Below are 25,558 nucleotides of genomic sequence, written 5' to 3'. Positions count from 1 at the left end.
GGTCAATCTGACAACACTGTCAAATCTTATTGAATGCCGACACAAATCCCACACTGTCAAACTGACTATTATTATAACTTTCAAACTGGCACAATTTTTTCATTATTACACAAGGTTAAATGTTCTTAAAATGTCACAGGAAATCCCTGATCTCCATTTTGAAATTAATATGAATAAACAGAACATGAGAAATGTCTTGTTGCCAGTCAGGATAATAAAATAAAAAGAATGCTTTTGTAATGACACATATCAAAAGAACCAATTAATAATAGGCAAAAGAGGTCAATCAAAATCTTTTTTATGTACACATTTTTTACCTGACCAGTGAGCATTTACCTGCCATAAAAAATTAAAAGCACAGTATATCAGGATATTTTCTCCAAAAGGTACAATTATTACTTTTTTTTTAAAGGAGGACACTGATCCAGCATCAGCTCTTAGGGATAGAGCACATCTATATCCAAGGACAACATGCAGACCGCTCTGTTGGTTTCCAAGGAAGGGTTGCCGAGGCAGAGAACGCAGCTAGACAAGATCAATGGAGCGCAGATCACGAAGACCATCAAAAAAAATGCTGAAGAAGAAACCCTCTATCTCCAGCCGTATGGTGATGTACTAATAAATTTGATCAGTCTGAACAATTCATATGTTCATATGAAATTTTTAATCAGTAGTGTTGATACTTATATCAACAGACACCATCAAATCTGGTCACCAGTTTCACATATAGCGTACAATTAATTCAAATGAAATAAGGATTCCCAATTAGTTAAGTATCCCATAATATTTGCTGAATTGTATGAGTAACACTGGCTTCATGTGAACCAATGACACAAAAAATAACAAAAACAGACAGTGTGTATAGGCAGACTTGCATGTTGCCTCTAACACCGTCAGTATAAGCGAGAGTTGAGGCATATAACAGTATATAAATATATATATTTGAGAATATACACATTTTACGCATTTGCCTTTCATCAAGGCAACTCAAGAGTCACCAATATATAAATTCATATTTCACAAAAAAGCAAGGTCTGATAAAAGCACTCCCATGAAAAGGGAGATGATTTTTACCTGAAGTACATGCCATTATGCGGCGCACTATGGCATGATTCTAACAGCATTCTTTGCCGTGTTCTGAATGCATGTCTCAGAAACATGAGGAACTGAAAAGGCAGGACATCTCAGAACCCGGGAGAGCATGAATAAAAAAAAACCTTCAGAAAAATTACATACAAAGGGATGAGGTGCTTAAGCTACACTTAACAGATGCTACAAATGATCAAGGACAGAGGCTTGGACAGAGGATGATTGTCAGCCAAGGTAGATGATTATACCTTAATAATATTGATTTTACCATTTTACTACAGATTTATTCTTTCTATAAAAAAGACCATATAACCAGAAACACTGCCCGTGCTTGAAATATTTCTTTTTGTGTAAAAATCACAATATTCATTTTCCTGGTATATGTCCTCATCCAGGGCACTAAGCACACCTCAGATTTGTACACAGTATCCATTCACGCAACTGGATACTCACTAAAGGAGCACAATCAGCCATAGGATGGGCTTCATCCCAGTGAATGGACACAGGTTCTGTCCTCTAACCATTATGCTACAGTCCTATCCCATCAAACCTAAATGAAAACTCTTTCAATGTACAGCATGGAAGCCCTATACTTTCTCTGCCATCTCTCCATCTCCCTTAAGGCAAATGTATCACTGCAATACATAGCAGGATCTAGTCTTAATGTCCTGAATTATCCATTAGCCTTACACACTTAAAATACAATGAGAGTACAGTACAAATTAGCAATGCGCTGGCAGTTGCCACTTTCTCCATGTTTCTGAACTGCAGCACCCTCATACTCCACATGATGTCTCTATGGGGACACACATGTGTGACTGATCTGCAGGGTGGGCAGCATACTGCCACCTGTACCCTGAAATCACAGCTACTGTCGCCCTGTCATTCACTGGCTCTGCCACTTTGACCATGGGCATTATGGGAGTTGGGTGGTGACCAGGTACTATGTCTTGATCCCCTCACAACTGACGCAGCTAACCTGGAGTTTGCATCCCGCTGTCACCACACCCACAGACTTCCTCATCCAGCCTCAATACTTATTCAAGCAATGTCAAAAACCAAGACAAGCACTGCACCAAAATAATGTCTATTTGAGTTACATTAGCTTTAGTGTAAAAAATCACCTGATAAAAGGTGAAACACCAAATATTTAACATAGTTTTAGTAACATGATATTATCTTGCAAAGGCCTCTATTAGCATAAACCACCAAATCTACACCTATAAAATGAATCAATCGTGACCCTTCGTCTGAAACTTGATTAAGGCAGCTTCTGTTGTTATCAAAACATTTGATGTGAGAGTACTGATAAGAACATGTTCACCCTCCATGTGAGAAAATTTCTCTTAATAAATAACAAAATGTAACACGTTGTCATCATCTCTAGTGGTAACACTAATTCCAGATGCCGTTGTGGTTAGGAAAGACTGTAACCAGGGGACTGCAAGGTCCATTCCTGCTTTGGGTACTGCTGCTGTATTCAAGAGCCAGGTACCAGAGCTGAACTGCTTTAGTAAATAATTGGCTATAAAAATGGGTAGCACGTAAAATGGAAGCTAGGTAAGGTAAGCTCGTCACCAATGCAATGCAGTACTAATTTTCATGTAACATTATAATGAGCATGTCACATCTGAGGTGCCTGGCGTCTAAGGGCCTTTTCCGATCCTCCCCACATCATTCTCCCAGTCATCCCAGCAGCCCCACACCTTGATTACCAATTAGAATTCAGTCACAGCTTGACAATGTAATTGTTCGACTCCTTTCTACACAAGCAGCTGGTCGGACCCACCCTGCTGTCCACAGCACAGGCACTCAGGACAGTGAGCGGGGCCGGGGCCTTGGGTGCAAGAGCCGCCCAGCAGGGGCCTCCAATTCACACCTCCATCTCTCTCTCTCTCTCTCTCTCTCTCTTTCCCTCTCTCCCTCTCTCCCCCTCTCTCTCCCTCTCTCCCTCTCTCCCCCTCTCTCCCCCTCTCTCTCCCTCTCTCCCTCTCTCCCTCTCTCTATCACCTGTCTCTCCCTCCCTCTCTTTCTCTCTCACGGCCCCGGCCTTACCCGTTAGCGCTCACACACCCATCAGGAACCCGCCAGAACAATACAGCCCTCCTGCAGCACAGTGAGAAGGAATGGGGAGAGAGGGGAAGGCGGAAGAGAGAAGGAAACAGAGGAAGGGAATAAGAAAGGGAGAGAGGAGAGGGAAATGAGATGAGAGAGTGGGGACAGGGAAGAAAGAACAAAGGAGATAGGGCTGGAAAAAAAGGTTGGAAGGGAGGTACATTTTGAGTTATTTGATACTGGTGTATTCTGGCTACCAGAATCGAATACTAAAATGATCAAACAGCAGCCATCATATGAAACTCCTGTTCTGTGTAAATATTGACACACTACTTCATCTTCAAGATCTTCACTCTTTTTCAGGCAATAAGAAAAGAATTAGGGGGCCAGGCACCAATGGTGCATAGGCACCCTACGGTTCATCTTTTTTTCTTTTTGGACAAAAATTGTCACAAGTCCCCTATATATTTCTGTCATTTTATTCAGCTTGGCAGAATGGTAAGTGGACATGGCTTGCATGCCCAGAGTGGAGTTAAGAATGGTTGCTCTATAAGTCAAGTGAAGGTGTGATTTTTGAGCAGTTATATTTCATTGCTCATACATCATAGAGGTCTCAAACCTGGTAGGAAGGGTGCTTTCCTCATTCCAAAGTTTTTCTCTTCTGCAAATTACCATTTCCACTTTCATCACTTCCCATTTTTTCTGTGCAAATTACAACATTCAAAATTCTTCCTGTCATAAACAGTACGATCAACCTTGTCAACCAATGTCTACCAGAAGTTTCAAAAAATAAATAAAAATTGTACGGCCAAATAATATGGCCACCACAAGCCAATAAAATCCATTATTTCGCTCCAAATTACCCAAAAACCCTAGTTGTTTACTTAAAGATCCACATGAAATTCAGTTTGTTCATGCCTGATTGCGCATAGTGTGTAGCAAATAGCAAATCAATCTCCTCTTGAACTGAGTGACGAATGTGAATGAAACTGTGGTTTCAGATCCTTGAACAAGTATTTACAAACGATAAGAAAGGAAGTTGGTAGACAAACAGCATGACTGCCACAAGACAATGAAAATACAGAATTTTTTTGCTACCATTTAGGTCATGGATGGCAATAACTGATTTTGACAAAACTCTTCAAGACTGTAGAGGCTCATAAATCACCAAATCACACCAGTTTACCTCTGACTGATAGGTAAACTTTCCTTCATAAGCTAACATTTTTAGAACAAACTGCTGAAACTGCTGCAGTTTGATATAGCGACATGACATTTTACATACCGGTGCCTTTCCTGAGAAAGAACAAATTTGCCTATAAGACCCTTGATCTTTTAAATTTTGCTTGGCAGCCATTTTGAACAGCTAAAAAAACACTTAAAATCCAGCTCCCCCTAAACCTAAACTGATGTGCATAAAACTCATTTCAAAATCTCTGAACCCACATTTAAGAGTCTAACAAGCGGTTTTAGCTGAAGCAATATGGCGCCTGCACACAGTCTCCATATTATGCAAATTAGGCTCAACACACTGACTGAACATGTCCTCAAAACTTTAACTGAATCTTATGAAAATGATGTAATGCACATGAATCAAATTAGGCCAAATCCGTTATACACTCATCATCAGTTGGCCTATTTTGGTAACTGTGGACTCTTGCTCTACTAATGGCAATTAACACAAAGGGTTAGCATTGTTCAAATTCATTGTTTAAATACTGGGATGATTACATGTGCAGATTACGTGCACATACAAATGTTCACACATATACTTACACAGAGAATTTGCCATATGGGGATGTTATACAAGTTCAGTGGTTCTAGCATAGCACTTGGCCCCCATAAGCCCCCATAACTGCTGCTTGCAGGTTTTATGATGATGATAATAATAATAATAATAAAAGATTTTATGTACAAATATTGATAAGAAAGAAGTTGTCTTTATTTTTGTTAACTGACAAGGACCATAGAAAACTATTCAAGCTGCAATTCAAGGATTAATATTGAGATAACTGAATATTTTCATGCCATATCCACTGCTGAATATAAAATATAACAAACTCAGGTACATATGTATCATAAACCAAGTCATTTTCAATAATTTTCCAGTTGATAAACAGCGTAGAAATCATTAATTTAACATCCATTACCACTGCTCACACTAGTTGAGCTTTAGCCAAGGTTTGAAAATTCTTACATTTTGAAAATAATTCATTTCAAACAATAGACCTGTTAGGAAAATAGACTGTCATTCACCCTCACAATGCCACTTCTTCAGATGTCTGTTCACATGCCAGGAGAGAAGTTTGCGTTCATATATGAATATTTACTGCAAAATGAACTTTGATTTGGTCTCTTTGAACTAAATGGAATAAGTGAATAACAGTCATGGTTTGCTTTGAAGAAGGAGCTGATCAAACTTCTTTGAGGTAAATGGTGGTTTACAAATTGAACAGAATAGCAAAAAAATTCTGAATTCAAAACAATATGAAAGGAATACTGTATCCATACAGGACTACATGTTTTCACAGAGTTTCATCTGAGAACGTTCACTAAAAATTAAGAGAAAATAGAGAAACTTTTATCTTTATTTTTTAAATGTGGTTTTGGAAATCATCTTAATCTCTACAACGCTGACTCAGATGAAACGAATGAATTATAAGTAATCAGGAAAAATGAAAATGAAAAGGAGACAATTACACTTCCATTTGTTGCAGTTAGGAATTGCAAATAATTAAAGCAATTCTGTACAATTTAAAATGGCAACAGCAGCAATAACATGAAATAAACAGAATTATTATAATCATGCGGATAAAAAATAACGATGGCTATTCTATTTTATGCTTTAAATTAGTAGTTAATAGAAAATAAGAAATGTTATTTTGTACTAATTTGCAATTACATTCAGATAAATTTTGTTTTAAACGGACATTACTGAAATTAACTTTTAAAAAAAACTTTTAAAAAAAAAACTATATAACTTTTGAAAACTTTTGAAAAAAATTACAGAACTGGATATGACAGAAGTTCTTTAACTACTGTTGCACTACAATGTATCTACATACCTAAAGAAATTATTCAAACAGAGAAAGACCCTGATTGATTTCAGAATTCCATTAAAAGGTACTTAAAAGTTATTTTCTTCAGTTTTAACCAAATCTGGGTCCTTCTGTAGCCTGCTTAACTTTAACTTTAACTTTAACTCTGCAGAGTTAAAAAAAAAAAAAAATCACTTAAGCTGCATTATGTTGCTTAGGTTGTTCCAGTACAAACAACAGACAGGTTTTATGGTTTGTATCATACATTTGGCTATTCCTGAAAACAGTGGAATGCAACTAAACCTAAACCCTCAAACACACCGGATAAAAGCTGGAAAAAAGCCCTGTATTTAAAAATAAACCCATAATGAACATTCAGACATTTTTGCAGCATGACTGTTACTGCCGCCTCTTTTAAGAAAATTTAAAAACTGACAGATATTTTTAATTTAAAACTAAAACACATTTTTGCTTGGAAGTATCAAGCATCAGTCTGCCCTGTTAGCGGGTAGGTGTACAAGTGATCTATTAATCACTTGTACACAATCTGCTCATATGGTACATGATCATCACAAAGCTGAAACCTTCATCTTTTTCCATAAAGATGGATACCGAAAAGTATAAGACCAATGTGGTACTGATCTTCTGAGAGGCTGAAACCTACTCCAAGCTGCACAAACTCTGCTGAGGCCCCGCCCAACTGAGCATACAAAAATTAAACTCCATAATCCTAAAACATCCCAAATAGAATCTAAAGAAATATTTGCAGATTAAACTATCACTAACCCCTTGATTTTAAGTAGCAAATATGTTTACCACCAGTCTTTGGGCCAATAACACATTATTAATGGATATTAGGCTTCAATGTGTCTTCAATATAAGAATAACTACAGTCTGAGTTAGGTGACTCATGAAGCTATATATAAAATCTTGATTTAAAATCAGATATTAAGAATTTATTAGAAAATAATCACAGCATATGTAAGCATATAAATTCCAACTCACAAGATTTAACACCAAACCAGGTTTTGCAGTTTTTGAAATACAATACATAGCACTGATTCCCTAAATACATATATATCAATCCAACATTGTAACTACAAAGCAAAACTAACACTGGTTTCTGATTCTGTCTAAATAAATCATACTTCGATATACTTTCCCAATTCAAAATTAATTATGATTAATTTTAATACATTAAAGATTAAATGTTTATAATGCTGATTTAGCAATCTCAAAGGAATAATGTTCCACTGTTCTTTTCTTTAATTGTGTCACCAGATTGTTCAGTCTGTGCACTGATACTGACAAGGACAAAACTGCATTTAAAAACACCTTCATACAGCCCCAAGTACTGACTCATGTTTCTGTTACACTATGCTCCATTTTAGGACATTCTCAACATCATCAAAATAAACCTTCATTCTGAATAAACTGGATGTCACATTTTTTTCCCAATACAGCTTCAACAGATTTTCATTTCCAGCAGAAGGTGGTGATTTTCAGACAATCATTTAAAAGCTTCACTGCCAAAACTGGTTCTCAGGAACAGCAAAAAAATATATATATATTATATATAAAAAATTACTTTTGCTTACTAAATACTGTTCCAAAACAGAAGTAATGAAAAGCCTTTTTAAGTCCACACACAGCACCAACAGCTTCAAAAGACAGGTCAAAAACATCAGAGCTCCTCCAGCAGGCCGAGATTATTGTGGTTATTCCTCTTAAAACAGGCGCAGCCATAAACCACTGAGTCCTTACACTTTGCTTATGCAGTTATCGCAGCAGTGGAAACATTTCAGTGCTGTATCAGCTCACATCTAACTTTTGCTTCTGCAGCCCATGGCTCATTTGTTTTCCGCACTCGTTGCTCTGTTATCACTGACTTCGGCTCATTGCAACTTGCACGCAGGAGCCATTTTGGCTCTTGTGGTGGGTTGGGGGTTGGCTGGGCCATGGCTCTGCCTACTTGCAGAAGAAAAGGATTAGGGCATGGGAATCAGAATGAATGTCAGCATGGAGATTCCTCCTCTCCATTGGTGTGGATGTCTTCCCAAAATGAAGGAAGTTAAATGTAGTAGTAAACTTGTAATTGAATGTAATAATTCCATCAGCTTTAGCTGGTAGCTTGGATTCCACACCCATATCTCCAGAAGTTCCTTATCATGCAAGTGATTAATGTTTACTTTAAGCACTGTGTTGTACTTGTTCATTGTAAAGCTGCTAGCTATAATATCTCTTAAATGAAGTAAAGGAACACAGCATTTAATCTCATTTACTGTGAAGCTACTTCATCTTCAACTGATCTTAAACATGACTTTGAAAATGTAAATAGTTATTCCTAATCTATTTCACTGTGATAGCTAATAATTGGCTAAAGCTGCGTAGCTGTTGTGACTATTACATCGTAGTCTTCTTGTTTGGGTAGGTTGTGAACTTCCTAATGCTAGCATTACTGACAGCAATAAAACAAAAACACTTAATTATCGTGAAAAATGCAGATCACAGTCAATTTCAGTAAATGCATAATGAATACGTAAAAAGTGGAAAACATGAAATATGACTGAAACAATGCAGGGTTCATTAAATGTTATTTTAATCAATACCACAAAACTGCAGAGATATACAGCTATTAAACATAGAGTACGTTAAGAAATGGGTGATGAAACTGAACCACATCTTTCATTACATCATTCATTTTACATATGAAAGAGTGTCTGTGGAAACGAGGCAGATTGGGACGTACAACCAAGAGTAGGTTCTCCATACCTTTACTGCAAACACAATGGTCCTGTTCCTCAGATACACAAAGTTCTACCTTCACAACATAAAAACAAAATACTTGCTTTGACATCACACTTTCATTAAATTTCTCACACCTGATGTTTCTCATATCTCGTCTATTAACCTTCCTCTTTCAGAACCTTTGAAAAACATTCCTTTTTTTCCACTTGATACAGAACATTCCTACTCCTTTATTACATTCAATCTCCCTTTTGGTTTTCCACCCTTTTTAGTAAATATGCTTTTTGAGTATTTCCTACATTTTTCACTGCAATGTATAAATGACAAAAACAAAAAGCACTTAAAACCACTCAAATTCACTTTCAAAACTTTATGTTTTAAAACCCTAAGATAAGTTTGAGATACAGTGTCAGCTCTATATCTATTTTGTGTAGACTACTGCTGTAATGTTCCCTCTTGCCAGATCTATCAAACAGAGTGTTTAAGACTGTTTAAATCTATGCATTTATGTAGATATGTATGCATGTATGTGTGTGTGTTACATCTGACAAACTGCATTTTCAAATGCAGGTAAGATTAGCAGAGACACATTTCAAGACTTGTCATCGATAAATATTATTTAAAAAATTAGCCAAAATATCTTTTCAGTGCTTGACGTTTCTGTTTATTCAATATCCAGCTTTCGTCTTTTATAAGCAAAGGTAAAACTAGTGTTACATATGGTGTAGCCATGTGGCATACCAAATGTTCCCCCTAATGGTTTATTTGGTAAGATATACATACTTGAATTTAAATCACTAAGGCTAATAATATTCACATTATTAATGTGACACATTAATGTGAACTGAGGAACTGAGAAGTGAAACTTCAAAATTCATTAGTCACCCATTCATTAAAATTACAAAAAATGGTTAGTAGTTTATTCTACATTTTACAGGATATCTACAAATTTTTAAAATTTTACATTTCGATTATGTTCAAAGGGGATTACTATTTGTCAGTCAATGGAATCTTAGACATACATCTATGTAAATTCAAAGTACATCACATAAAGGCATCGATTTTAATTTACCAATGCAATAAAATGCAGACACCATTTATGATAGTGTTACAGAAAATTTGTAAGGTAAATGTGCAATAGGAACACACTTACGATTGAAGAGAGATTCTCATATGAACTAAGAGGCTGCACAAAGATGCAGCCGTATAGCATCTCCTCTGCTGACAGAGGGGTTCTCAGCAGGAACTTCCTCTCACACTTCACACACCAACTACTTCCCTGTTTCACGTGAGCAAGCTTGCATTTCCAGGTCAAAGTTCATAGGTTCAAAATCTGACCCCTCACACCCCTCCCCCAGTGGGAATGGCATGACACGGGGGTTTTCAAATCCCTTTAATTCAAACATTTTTAATTCTAATGTAAACATAAGGATTCGAGAGCTAAAAAAATTTCCAACAGCTCACCATGTCTAAAATTTCTCCTTTTAAGTTAGTAAAAGCATTTATTTAATTTGAATTTAAAAAGACACCATTAATAAAAACAAAGCAATGTGTTACCAACATGTAATATAAATATACATTTTTCATTTCATATGAATTGACTATGTGCAGAATTGTATGTTCAAACATGTATTATTTATTTTCAAATTGTCTATCTTCAAGCTAAACATTTAAAACATTTTTGCTTTATATATGATTTAATAACTTTGAAATGAATTATCACCTGATAGGAGACTAAAACAACATTTAAATCTGTTGTTAAAATAACAGGCATCTTAAAATTTCAGAATTCAAATCCCAGGGTACTGCTTACTGTTTAAGAGTGACACAAAATTTTATGATGGTTGTTTCAGATAATGTTACACTTGAAAAAAAAATGCATGACCTCTATAAAAGAGTGTTGTTTGTGTCGGTCTGGGGAAGGCTTTGTTGCGATTCCTTGCAAGCTGTATTTCAGCCCAACAAGCCAAACCCCAAACCCCTTGGTCTCCTCTGACCCCACGGATGTCCTGCGTAGTTTCAGTTTACACAGTGGGGTCAACAGAGGCCACGACCAGAGGACTGGCAAAAAGGAAAACAAAATGGAGGTGGGGCCAGGAGGGGGTGGGGCTAACGTACAGCGCAGAGGAGGAGGATGGGTGGGTGGGGGGAAGGGGGGGCGTAGGCAGAAATGCCTACAGCTCATTAGATTCGGCTGCAGCGGAGTAACGTTTCCTTATCGCCACCACGGAACAAAAACCTGATTTGATCAATACCCTCGCAGGTCAGCCTCAAAAATCTGGGGTCACAGGCAGAAAGCAGACCCAGCACCCGACCCCTCCCACCAAGCCCTAAAAAAATCCCAACAAAACAGTAAAACCTGCACATGAAATATAATGGCAATTATGCTGAGGTGGTATTAGGAAAACACCACCAGCACACAGTGTGTCAAAGGCTTTCTTGGTCTGCTCAAAAGGGCTTCCTTTTCTAAAACAAAGAACTGGCATGGTGACCCTTTTTCTGGATTTAATAAACTCCAAATGTGAGTTACTCTACCTGAAACAGACAGGGAAGCTAAAAGATGTAGCCACCACAAAAAAAAATGAAAATGCTTTGAAATTTTTACAAAGTCCTACTTTAATTCTGAACAATGGTTTTACCACATTCCACCAAAGCACCTACATCAGAAGTCTGAGAGCACACACCTGTGGTGGAAGAGTCTCAGAGTCAGTATAGGTGGGGGGAATAAAGGGATGACACCATGTAATGCAGCACTGAAACGTAATTCCAAAATGGGAACTGATGAGCAGCCAAACCTCTGCTGGTCTCTAGCTGGGGAAAAAACTGACAAATGAACAAACTACTATACTCATTTGATCCCAGTGGCATGGAGTCTTTTCCCTCTAAATTTTAAGTTACCTACAAAGTTTACAGTCATTCACATGGCTGGTCAAAGTGCTTTATTTTAGTAGGGAAATACACCATTTTTAAAGAATTAATTCAGTAATGGTGATACAAAATTAAATGTCTTTGAAAAATAAACTACTGTATAAACAGAAAGGAGAGTCTATTACAACGTTGTTACAGTGACCTGTTGGCATAAAGCATTTGTATGTATAGACTACCTAAAAAAATGGTTTTGAGTTTAAAAAACTATACGCTAGTGAGCACAGGATGGCATATTTTAACATGCCACTGCTATCATGATAAAAATGGTAACACAAGGAGAAGAAAACCTCATCAGTTCAGATTTTCTTTGAATGGAATTTCTTGTATTACTTTTAAACAGTTTCTTTTACAAGAAAAGCAGAGTTATTCACGCTTTCTTTAAGATAAACTTATATAAAATGCAAAGAACAGAGACTGTTGGAGATGACTCAGTCTTTCCACATTTATATAATATTACCAGGTACTTTGCTCTTATCCTGGAAAGCAAATACAGTTTCCTGTTAGTCACAACTTAGTCACTTTGCAGCTTCATTTCACTACACAAAAATGTAACCAAATACCTAAACTCCACTAGAGAACATTGTGTCACCGCAATGATCATTTCTTTTTTTGTCAATGATTCATTCATTTTATATTTCAACAAATCTCCGGTCTCCAGTCCTGTTTAGAATGGGGTTCTTTCTTTGAAACTTGATTCCTTGTAAATTAATTTCAACCCTGAGAGAGCATTTAACATGTATCATTTAAATTCATTTAAAATCATTTAAATTAAGTAACATATTTATATAAATTTAGTTCATCCTATTTAGTACATCTGCTTGATCACCACACGTCATGGCCCAAATGAACCAGTATCTTTACATGCACATCCATGAGCATATTAAATTTAGAGCTGATAGTTTCTCTTCTCTATATGAATCATTCCCGGTCTCTATGGATGACTCACCACAGGAAGTCACATGACCAGAAGCTAGGTTTTTTTTTTTTTTTTTTTTACTTTTGAAGGAAAAGAAAAAAAAATGGAGCCCTTCTGCAGGAGAAACAAAGCCTGGTATTAGCTGTCCACAGCCTCAGAAGGGTGGGGCCTGCATGCCAAACGGTGAAACAGGCTGGAGCTTAATCTCAACAGGGGCCCACTTTAACCCCCCAATGCATGAGGGGAAAAAAAAACAACCAAAAAAAAAAAACACAAAACATGCTCCCCCGCACAAAGTATAAATGATGCAACCGTGAAGACTGATGCTAATAAATGAATTAATGAAATGAAAAGATGGTTTATACAAAAACAGGGCAAAAAAGGCACCCCCCCATCCTCTGTTGTATTTCTTGCCCCCAGCTTGTTCAACATTAGGACCTAATCGACAGTTGACGCAGACCTCCCTTTTCGCTTCAGAGCCACTTCTTTAAGAGCAGCAGTATGACTGCTGTACCCCCCTCCCCCCAATGACACATACACACACACACACACACATACTCAGCACACCACAAACATATGCACATACATACACATACCTTACACTCACTGCACACCACATCCACACACTGCTCAACGCGTACACATGCGCACAGACCAGCGCATGCTCACGCACACGCGTACACACACACACTATGCCTAAAGGAAGAGCCGTACCCTCCCTTGCGTACACATGCACATAAGTGCACACATGCTCACATATATGTACACACGCAAGCCACAAACACGCAGATATGCACAGCACACACAGAGGTGAATGTGCTAATAATAACCCCTGGCGAACAGAGTGAGAATAAAATAATAAATGATTAAATAACACCCCACGGGTTGTGGGGCTGGCTGGAGGCTGCACCACTGTTACTTGTTTATACCACAGAGGCTCAGAATGGATCCAAGGATCAGAACCATAGACGTTTGTGTCTCAGAAATTTCTCAGATTTGCATGCAACTGTCACAGTGTCCAGCCCAGTGTGCTGTGTACATGTAGAGAAACCAATAAGATGCTTGCCAATTACACATGCACTGCATGTGCCGACTCCTTTAACAGCAACACAGTGGAATTAGCATTAAGAAAAATACCTGGGAGGAGGAGGGGGCATCCCAAACAGTACCTCTGTGTTATCTTCTTGGAAAGTGGAAAGGCTACGTGCCATTATCCCGCGACAGAAAACAACCCCCAACACACACGCGTGTGCACGCACACACACACGCACACACAAACACACAGGGAGGATCAGAGTTGGTCAGAGGAAGTGATCGACCCTTGGTTCCCCCGGTCTGATCAAGAGGGCCAGCGAGCCGAGTTCCCCCGGCCGCAGCGAAATTCCTGCCCCATTCACAAGAGCTGAATGGAGGAGGGGGGAGGAGGAGAGCCCAAGGGAAAAACACCAAGCGCACAGGGTTATTCTGGGGGAAAGAAGGGGAAACACGGCCCTGGCGCTGCAATGAAACCTGCTGCAAAAGCTGCCCATCAACCTTATTTTTTTAATCCCAGCAAAAGTCAAACCTCACAGCTCGGTCTGTCTGCATGTTCATTTGAGTATGCTATTTAATTTACAGATCAATGAAGTAACATTCATTCATTCTCAAATAAGACTTTCCATATTTGGACAAAAAGCAAAGAAAGGAAACCACAATATGAAAAGGAAGAATCTGATTACTTTAAAAGAAAAAAAGCATTCAAGAACAAAAAAAAAAACTAAAAATAAAGGATCCAATAATTTGCTGAAAACACCAAACAATAAGAAGCGCTACAGGGTTCTGAGGGGAACATTCAGAGGAGCTGAAGTAGATACTGTGTGTGTGTGTGTGTGTGTGTGTGCGTGTGTGTCCTGGCCTGGGGGGATGCAGTGGTCAGGAGGGGCCAGAGACCATCATCAAAGCATTTTAGAGCCCACTGCCTTCCTTTACCCTGTTGTCCAGCTTCGTCAAATCTCACACACAAACACTAACTAAGGGCAGGGCCCTGCTCCAATCAGCCCCTACCCCCCAAACAGAAACAATGTGTTTCAGCTCCCTAAAACCCTTAGAGGGGGTGGGGGTAGGTAAAAAAAGGAAGGGGAGAAGAAAAAAGGCATCCTCAACACCACATCTCCACCACAGTTAAAGGTTGGGATGGTGAATCCAGGCATGGCTAATCAACTGAATTTCTTCTGCAAATTTCTCCCTGGTGCAACCAAATCATTTGAATGCAGGACAGAAACAGCTCTCAAAAAGATGTATTTAACAATATTCTGGACGCAGAAACTGCTACAAAGAATGAATTAAAAATAATTCACTTGTAAATGGTGAGAATAGTGATGCTAACTTCATTCTTCTGATCAAACCTATCAAATTTTCCTATTCCATGTCATTATGTGTCATACTACAAAGCAACTGAGCTTGAAATACAACACTTGAAGCATACTTAACATACAACTAAACACAGCCACAAAGCTTACAAAGCTTCACTTTCACATTATTCCTCCTTTTCCCACATATCTCAACATGAGGTACAGAATTTTTAAACAGTTAATTTCAAAATCACTGAGCAATTTGAAAAAGTAACAGTAAAAGTTTTGCATTCAATCTGCTGTTGAAATATTCAATTTGTTCCTGTAGATTACCAATTTAAAGGAATATGACTGCTAAAAAGTTGTCAAAAACTTAACTGGGATCAGTACTCAATGTTTACTGCCAAAAAACACCATGCATTCTCCAAATCTAATTTTAAATTTCACACTACAGCCTATTAACTGAAAAATAAAATTTGCATGTAGAAACAGTATCATTTACCAATGATTTCAACACCACAGCACAACTTCATAAACATCACAAAAAGGAGTTAATGTAAAGACATTTGCACAGACCCTTCACCCACCTAAGGCACCCACTAACAAATTACAGCCCCCCCAAAGAAAAGCAAGCTTCTGATCCTTGCACGGACTAAAACCAGCTCAGATATATATGCTCAGCACATGGTTGTGTGTTTGAACCCCAGGGTATATCTCCTTAGAGGTGACAAATAGCTGTACCATACAGTACCTGAGGCTTATGACCAAGATCTAAGACCCCAAATATGGAACACATTATAAAACCTCAACCACAACAGGACCCCAAGTGAACCAGGCTTATAAAAACAAATCAAGAGATACCAAAAATGCTGAAATGCACCCCTGGTTCTGGCTGACTAAAGGAAAATTTGAGCTAAGAGCAAATATCTAGACTACTTAGTGTGAAGAAAAACAATCATGCATTATAATTAAAAGACACTGCACTATTAGCTGCAAAGCACCAATGATATCTAAATTAGTTGCTGAAAAAATAAACCTTAGCCTTACATTTGTGGTGGCTGGTGAACCACAAATGCACAGAAAAGAGCTTAACCTTATTTGAAACTATACTGAACTTGTTGCTGACTACCCTGCAATAACCATGCAACTTTAAGCAAGAATCCCCCATTAACAGCTCATTCTTTTTTTTTTTACTTGATTACATCCCATGTAGTAGCTGTGACCTTCTGTATGTTACATTAAATAATTGTGGTTATGATGTAAGGCACATGTTTAAAACCAAATCTCAAAATTATTCAATGTTATCCTTGAAATCTATGTATTGCACACCGCACAAAAGAGTTATAAAATCCCACCACCACATCACACAAACAAGTAAAAACAAATCAACAACCAATGAGTGGTTTTTGCTAGAACAGTTGCTGAAGAAAAATTCAGGACCATTATCAGTTTAAAGATAAGGTCTCCACCTTCTTAGTTTTTAGCCCATTGGCCACAACTGACATCCTGATACAAATTAAAGATGAGAAAACTGACAATATGAGTAACCACAATTTGGCCAAATGATAACTCACAAAGAACCCATCACAGAGATTTGCTCCTTATTGGTGCACACCCGTTCAGTGTTCATGCATGTATTGATGTTTGTTTCATCTACATGCAGGTATATGTGTATTTTTCTGACAAACAAAAACCAACGACACTGCATCACACAGCTCATGCTGGTGACAGAAACACATCTACCTGGTCCTTAAGAAATTCAAACACATTCACCTCAGCTTGACTCAAAGTATTTACATTTGAGATGTAATTGTACTTTTAGAAAAACAAAATAACACACAATGAAATTACAGTCAAAAACAGATCCCTCCATTCTAGTCAGTCAAATTAGTGCCATAATCACTCTGATTACTACACAAACTTGCAAGACAGTTATTTATTGCTGGTTACTTCCTATTTACACACAATCTTTGTGACCTCACAATGACAATGAAACAGTAAGCATATGGTTGATAGATTAATTCAATGCACAGGTTACAAACAACTTTCTTAACTGGGAGGGATCACTATGTCATTTCAGAAATATTTGCAATGAAATTGTAAAGTGGGTCAATTCATTTTAAGCACAAATGGCCAAATCACAGAAAGCCCTGACCTTGTCACTATTTAATATCATTTTAAGTGCTGCTTGACTAGGGAAACAACAACATTGTGAACACCTCACATGCTAGCCCAGTCCAACTTGTGACAATCATTTTAATCTCATTTTGACAGCCTCGAGAGTAGGCCTATATGCTTCAAATAACCCTGCACAGTTACAATTAATCTTAACGGCGTTCAGTCAAATTAACACGTTCTTTATTAACGACTGCCTCTCAGTTCAACCATTTCTCCTTTGTGGTTGTCTACGAAATGCTACAGACATGGAGACTTCCTCGTCATGATTTTAACTCACTTTGGCCTCTTCGTTGTGCTTACTTTTAAAGAATCGACATCTTGTTCAGATTGACCACACTGGTGCGTATGATCCGACAGTTAACTGTGAAAATTCTAACTACTGATTGCATGTTTATTCACGCGTGTGCTGCAGCCAGCATCGCGCTTTTTTTCCAACAACTGCAATGAGCACAACTTTTCGCAACACTTTTTTATGCGACTCTGTTCAAAACGAAAACAACACTGAGGAGGTTCGACCGTACAACTTGAAAACAAGTGACGCCTGTAACGGCTCCTTTGCTCAAGAACAGTACTGATTACACCGTGTTCCTTGAGTTTTAAGTCATAATACGTACTTATTAAACGTAATTTTCTATGGGACCAAAACAAGTTTTAACAATACCCTTCCTTTCTCCTCTCGTCCCTCCATCTATAAAGCGGCTTTATGGGATCGTAAAGGGCAACTTAACGACACAGTCATGGTTCAAAGATGGAGAATAAGAGGGAACAACGGTTTGTTAATCGAACCTGACAATAATGTACTACAGACCTCCCCCCGCCCCCCAAATGTCTAAAAGTTCTGTGAATCCTATCGAATTGTCTTCAGAATGTAGGTGTTAAGATGCAGTTTCAGCAAACCGCGCAAATGAATCAGATTGTCTCATTTCTACAAAATTGAACTGGCAGGCCTAAAGAAAAGTCATTGTTTTTATCGTCCACTGTATACCATGACAGTACTACATATGGGTAACCAGTCGTTCAAAATCTATGGCCTTAACTGTGTTACATGAAGGTTGGTTTTTAAAACGACATCTGAACGTTTTGCCCAACCATGCAAGGTATTTTCGACATGTTATCAAGTGCTGTGCAAGAACACAGTATAACAGAAGCCAAGATTAACTAAGCTGTATATATTCTCCCTACGTCTTATGGTAGTCACCCGCTGTGGTCTGTTGTAGGTAAACACAATTTAATACTGAATCAGACAATATAAGTCCTTGCCCCGTGCGATTCAAAGTAAACGCTCTCAATTAATTTTGAAACGTTCTCATTCACCATGCCTTAAGACACGCCGTTCCTATAGCCATTACGTAGTAATGTTTTAAAATATATGCAAGCCTAACCTAACACACATCCACCCACACGTTATATCCAAACACTTTTAAAGAGACAATGTGAGCTACCGTTACATGAAATAATAATTTGCAAGTTTCAAGCAACATTCGCAGCCACTATGTATTCCCTTGTGAAACATTTAGCTGCACATATTGTGGGTAGCGAAGAAAAACAGCGCTAGTCACTGGATAACGTGGGCTGTGTTCCCACCACGGAAAACAACGCAGCGTGTTTTCTTTTTTGTTTTGTTTACAGAGGGGGGGACTTACTTGGTGTACGAACACATCCAAAGGAGGATCCACCGGACTTCCCCCGCGGCTGGTCATTGATATAAATCCAAACCCCATCCGCACATTGAACCATTTACAATGGCCCGCTCCGTGCAGGACCTGGGGCTGCGCCCCCTCTTCCTGCTCGGGCGACTTCCCGGGGTCCTCTCCGCCACCTTTACCCGCCCCTCCTGAAAGTAAATAAAATCTGTTTATAACCAAATACATCAATCAACATGTTGCGGCTTAATATTTTCTTACCGCGTGTCTTCAAAGTACAGTTCCGCTAAGTCCCACGTGAAATTGCTGGCTAGCTGTGTACGGAGGTGAATCCTTCCCACAAACTGCTGTGAAGCGTTCATCCTCCATGTTAAACAAACAATTCTATACTATAATAACCCCCCAAAAGTTATTGCACATTGCTGATTTAGGATTAGCCCAAAATAACAAGTCTGAAAGCTCAAAAATAGTACGTAACTACTTCAGCATTGCGCGGCACAGTAAGTCCAGAGGCATTGCACAATTTGCTCTGGCACATGCAAGCGTCCAGTGTTATTTCTCCACATACATCCACTCGTATAACTTTCTATCAAACTCAAAGGGCAGGTGTACATATGTTTCCCCGCCTAGACCACAAAACTGCCCTGTATCACACACAAACAACTCAAACAATAGCCCAAGACATCTTTTCATATGGGAATCAGTGGGGGCGGTACATAACATTTAGTAGATCTACAACAATAGCTTAGCGCAGTCTTTGTGCTATCAGGTTAAAAAGTAAGGCAAATGGGATAATCAAAACAGAAATGTGGAATATAGAGTAACCTTCGGCCATGTTTTCCCGCGGACCCTCCGTTCCGAACTTCTGAGATGAAAACTTTCTCTTTGAAAGAATGTGGTCTTCTGCATCAATCGAACATCCCGATTTCCAGCGATCACAAATTTAGCTCGCATGGTCTAGCGTGCTTTCCCTCTTTTGATTTTTCCGTCTCTCCTCTCTCCCTCGCTCTCTCTCTCGCTCTCTCTCACTCACTCACTCACTCACTCGCTGTCTGTGGCCCCCATGCACACGTGACTGTGTCAATTACATGCTTTCTTGCTACTAATTTCACTTCGAATCCTTGAAAAGGGAGGGGAGGGATAAGGTCTGAAGCAGAGGCTGCTGCAGCCAATGGTCGTTTCACAGATGCGTCACCAAAACAATCTATGGAGGAGCAAGAGCAAATCTTCCAGTAACTTATAGTTGTACTCGAAGCTGTGGGGACGGCACAAGAGAACTCCGGTAGCCTAGTTAATGTCATTTTGCCATGCATTTAGTCAAACTCTAAACAGGGTATACTTTTGTCAGCATTCTCAAAACCGCAATACAGGTGCTTCGTTTTTATGTGCAGTATAATACATATGTTTTAGAAATAACGTGTTTTGTGTGTGTGTAGTAAACACTTGAAAGTGAGAGGCGATTTAAACGCGAGTCCTTTTTACCAGTTACAGGGAAGACCCCTCCTCTATCTATAGAGTTGTTGTCTTTTAAAGCACCTTTTAACGTTGTACATAATAACAAACCGAAACATTTATCATAAGAAATACCTAGTTGATTCAAACGCCTCAGTTCAGATATCTGTCAGGTCACTTGCAAGCAAGATTGAAGAGATAAAACGGTCACTTCTGATGAGACAGCGGTGGAGAGGTTGTCTTTTTAAGGCAATTGCTTAATATCAACCTATGTATTGACATCAGTTGAAAACAATTAAAGTATTTTTTTATTTTAACAGAACAGTGTAATTGAATGGACATTAATTCAATGTAAAAATAAACGCTGAACTAAAGCTACGTTGTGATATATTTTGTTAAAATGTTTAAACTTTAAGCACTGAAAAATAAAGTACTTTCTAATATTATCACACATCGTTTTTAATATGTTAAATCAGATCCTTATATACAGTGAACATGTTTATCTTTCATGTAGGATTTGAGGCAATATGAAAGAGAACTCGTGACTGAGGGTTGGTGGCATTGTGAAATTCTTCCGTTATGACAAGAGTATTGGCTATTAATCATATCTATGTAGGCCTGTGACGCCGATTTGTCTGGAGTTGTGTGAAGGTCATTTTATATTTAAAGGAACACGTTTACAAGCCTTACTCACTCTTCATTCTTCGGCTGTAGTGAGTTCGCGTAATATCTGATCCAATGGGGGAGAAAAAAACTGGTTGGACCTTTGGAACGAGACTGAAACTGGTAAAAAAATAAACTAAAAACTATCTAGCAAGTGAAGCAGAAGGTCCAAATCCTGAAATTCCTCCGCCGTCTTCAACCGTAAATTTTCTTAAGGTTATTTCAACAGATCCCATTTGGTTGTCCAGTCAGCAAATACAGTGTACACACTAAACATTGCAACCAGACATATAACTCAAACACTGTATCATATGAAGTTAATACCAACAACACACTGAACGACAAATTCAACTGCACGCAAATCATTGTGAAATCAATATGAAAAAAAAATAAAATTCACCGCTGTGATTCAGCTTTTAAGTACAAAGATGCATTGTTTCAGACATGACTTTGTTATGCATATTTTATAACGTACATTTTAATAAAACAAATAAACGACTTTATTCAAAAAATATTAGATCATCCCGAATATAAATGATTTAGGTAGGCCTATAAAACTATACCCTGGCACAAGGATTTAAAACTTCTTTGAGACGGGGAATCTTGGCTAGCAAGTAACGCTGAGGGGATAAATTGCTTTATCTGAGAGAGAGAGAAAAAAAAAAAGATAAATTCAGAAACCCCTCCCCTAAAGCCCACCCTCCGGAATCCCTCTCGTCCACACCAGCCCCCACCCGCTCGCAAATTCTGTTTTTGAAGATGCTGTAAAAAGCCTACCAGTAGAGCCGTAGGACTGAGTCCAGGCTCAAGGGACTGCCCACCGGTGTCAGATATTATCGACTCATTCATTTCCTGTAAAGAAGCATCAACCATTTACGAAGCATATGGAGGTAAAAAAAAAAAAAAAAAAAAAAACCTACCCATGCCCACGTATAACTCTACGTGTTTAATAAACCCGTGAACATGTTTCCCCATTACGCGGGCTTTTTGAAAGATGAAGGATTTCCGACTGTTGGGGCCAGACAAACGTCCTTTGAACCGGATCACCGAGTCACATGCATTTCACTCATAAAAGTTCCATACGTTCACTCTGTGAGCGTACCCTAGAAAGCTAATTTAGTAATTTGTAAACAATGAATTGTTCCCTCAGTCTCTCTCTCTCTCTCTCTCTCTCACACACACACACACACACGGTGTCTTTTTAGGAACTGCTGATGTTTTTTTTAAAGTTGTATCTGAATAGCACTATTACTCAGTCAAGAGAGAGAATAGCTTGTAGTGTGAGGCACTACTGCTGTTTTGAACGGGTTGACACAACTAGGCTACTCTGACTTGAAGGAAGCATTTCTGGCATCCGCTTGGTGATGAGAGTAAACGTTGAAAATCCCGCCTTACAATTCCTGGGAGGATGGTCGACCGCCTCCATTTTCACAGTGCTAATATCTAAATCCGCACAATACGCGTAACAAGCTGTCTTGTAATAAGACCACCCCTATCCCGCCCAGAGTTTCCATATTTAAACGTCTCAAAATTCTGTTCAGCGTTCATTCATTAATTCTACCATTGCATTATCGACTCACGTATTCGATTAGCGCCCAAAACATACAAAACAAATCAAAGCTTAAAATCTTTCTTGCTGTCTGCCAAACTCATATGTAATCTATATCTCCCCCGGAATGTGTGTGCGTGTGTCAGAAAGAGTGATAAAGAATGAAGACATTTTCAGATGCTGACTGGACTGTTAATTCTCGAAATAAGACCAAATATCCCCTCACTTACATATGTCCTGTGTATGGTCTACTAGGTTATGTTTGTAACAATTTGTTGTCATGTTATAATCATTTTCACTCTTTTCTTAATAAGAAAATATTAATTTTGAGAAGAGTGAATATCGGCAACATCGAGTTGTGCTCACCTCGCCTAAATGTGTGCGTAATGGGTTTTCTGAGACCACACTGCTGCGGAACTCCCCGCTCTACTCATGCTTTCATTTAGGGTCGTCGGGTTCATTGGGTTCGTTTGCTTTTCAGCGCAGAGGTTCATTTTAGAGTTTCTAGCATTCCATTCTCAAGGTGATTCAGTTCGCTCATTGTTCGTGTTAAATTCATAAAAAGCACATTTTACCGAACAATCCGCCTGCAACCAAGCAGAGGTGTAATCACTGGCTATAATAGCCTAGTTAAATGCATTACTAAATTATCCGAGGTACACACATTTTTGGGCGTCGATGCATCTGATTAGAGTAGCCTGCTCTGTAGTTTAACAATTATTTACTTTTCTTGCATCCGCAATATATAATATGTTAACCAAGAGAGAGAAAGAGAGCTCTCATGAGAAACGTGGTGTTGTACTCTGTTGATAAACGCATGTTTCGCAAGTGAAATAAATATTACTTCTTACAAATAAGAGAGTAACTGTAATGTTTACATAAATGGATATAGAGTTCAAATGGAACTGTTTTAAAATCTCTGACATCGCAAATGAACACGTACAGACTACTAAGCATACTACAGCATACTAAGACCATTTTGCAATCTTTCGGTCTTCCCTTCCTCCGTTGCTAGTGTTGCAACGGTCAGTAAAACACGATAAAGACATTTGGATAATTGAATACTTGGTTGTGAGCTGTGGTCGAGCTGTTTGTGTGAGGGGGCAGGGAGGGACATTGTGGACTTTTGTCTCTCTTCGGCTTGATGCTTACTGGTGACCCTTTCTTCCTTGAGAAGTCCTTTCAGGTGCAAAGAGAAAGACTTTTGACGTATAACCGGTAGTATGTTATACGAATGCATATTATTTGCATGCAGTTTTTAACATAATTTATTTCTGATCCGCAGACGAATAAATATTTTGTGATGGAAATATGGCTATTCCAATACTAATGACATCACTTTGATTGTTAGACTGGAGATCTCACGGTTGTACTCTCGTGTCGTTGAGTGGTATACAAAATATTTATTTCTTATAAGAAAAGAGAATGGAGTATGCACGTGAAAATCAGCTTGACCGGGGAACAGTGTACATTGGACTGCTTTTGTGGAGCATTACATACCAACATGTGATGCGCATTTGCCACGCGTTATTCGCGCTAATAGAGACACACAGAGAACATATACGTATACATACAAGGCTTCGTTAAATTGTTCAGATCTATCGCTCACCATCACAAACCAATTCGGACAGCTTAATCTCACAAGCTCTGGTTCCATAAATTAAGCGTTTCACGTCTTTAGTGCTCTCATGTGATGTGCTTGACTTCTACGACAAATGTGAAAATGGACTAGAACACCCACGTGAGCAGCTGAATCTGTGCGAAATTGTAACGTGGGAGTTGTTTCTACAGACGCTCTGAATAGATTATGTGAACACTACTTAAATATATCTTACTTTTGCTAAAATGTGCACAACATAAAGTCAGCCAATCACGGTGAATTGGCCAAATCCTGAGCAAAACAGGTTTGTCGAAACCACTTAAATTGCATTCAGTAACTATACCAAAAAGCACACGGGTGCAAAACGACGAAGTAACTTGTTTGATAACAAAATGAATTGTATGTATGTATATTTTTATTACGAAAATGGAGTACTTAACATGTGAGGTGGAGATGCAGTCGTTAGATCGATGGATACAACAACATTCTTATTGCCTGAATAAACAGAAAACGCTAAACTCTCAGTTTTTCATTGTGTATGAAAATCGTTACTTTCACATGGATTCCACACAATATTTAACAATCCTAACAATTTTACACGTGGATTTTAAAAGTAACACGTGAGTCGTTGATGCAGCTAGATATTTTAATGAAACCATTGAGTTAAATTGTTTTGCTCAAAAGAAAACCAACAGCACCACGCATTTAATGACTACGTTGCTACCTACCTCTGGCTAAACTAGTTTGAAAAGTTTTTCCATCATAACACTTTTTTGGAACATATTTTTTATTAAACACAAATAAAGTTTTTTTGTAAATTTATAGTTTTTTTTTTCCTTTTTGTCAGCCACTAGAAAGCCAACGGAATAAAAAGTTTGACCACTAAGACGCGGAGACCAATATCTACGAATAAATCGAATAACACGCCTTTTTATCATTTTACAAATTGTGACCTTTTTTCTTTTAGTTTATTTTAATTCCATCTATTTGTTTGGCTGACATATTTTGATAACCGCTATATATAAGTACCTGTTTATGCATTTGTTTGGGAGAATCACTAGTGTTTTTCTCCACTATTAAAAAAAAAATTATATATATATATATGTATATATATATATATATACATACACACACACACACAACGAACATAAAATGGTGACATCACTCACGGAAACCCCTCGTTTGAGTTGTGACGTCACCGGTTGAGACGTATCTTAAGTGCTCGCGCTCCGGTCGAAATTAGGTGCCACCAGTTCTTCAGATTCTTGAAGTAACATGAGGACCAACAATCGTTCGCCAAAAGTAAGTCGTTCTTACTTTCATTATTTCACCGCATAATACGTAATACAAGTTTCATGATATTGATAAA

General features: G+C 38.3%; 1 protein-coding gene across 1 annotated transcript in view; it reads right to left on the bottom strand.

The window, feature by feature from the left end:
- The window catches only part of LOC118785035 (protein lin-28 homolog B-like), a 28,320-nt gene extending 8,330 nt beyond the window's left edge, over window positions 1–19,990 (bottom strand). The window contains exons 1-2 of the mRNA XM_036539560.1: window positions 19,971–19,990; window positions 18,926–19,133 (exon numbers count right to left, since the gene is read on the bottom strand). Coding sequence (XP_036395453.1) covers window positions 18,926–19,133; window positions 19,971–19,990 — 228 coding nt within the window. The remainder of the gene's footprint in view (window positions 1–18,925; window positions 19,134–19,970) is intronic.
- Window positions 19,991–25,558: the final 5,568 nt, after the last annotated feature.

Source organism: Megalops cyprinoides, chromosome 10 (assembly GCF_013368585.1).
Source record: "Megalops cyprinoides isolate fMegCyp1 chromosome 10, fMegCyp1.pri, whole genome shotgun sequence".
Taxonomy (NCBI): Eukaryota; Metazoa; Chordata; class Actinopteri; order Elopiformes; family Megalopidae; genus Megalops; species Megalops cyprinoides.
This window is presented reverse-complemented; position numbering and strand designations above follow the sequence as displayed.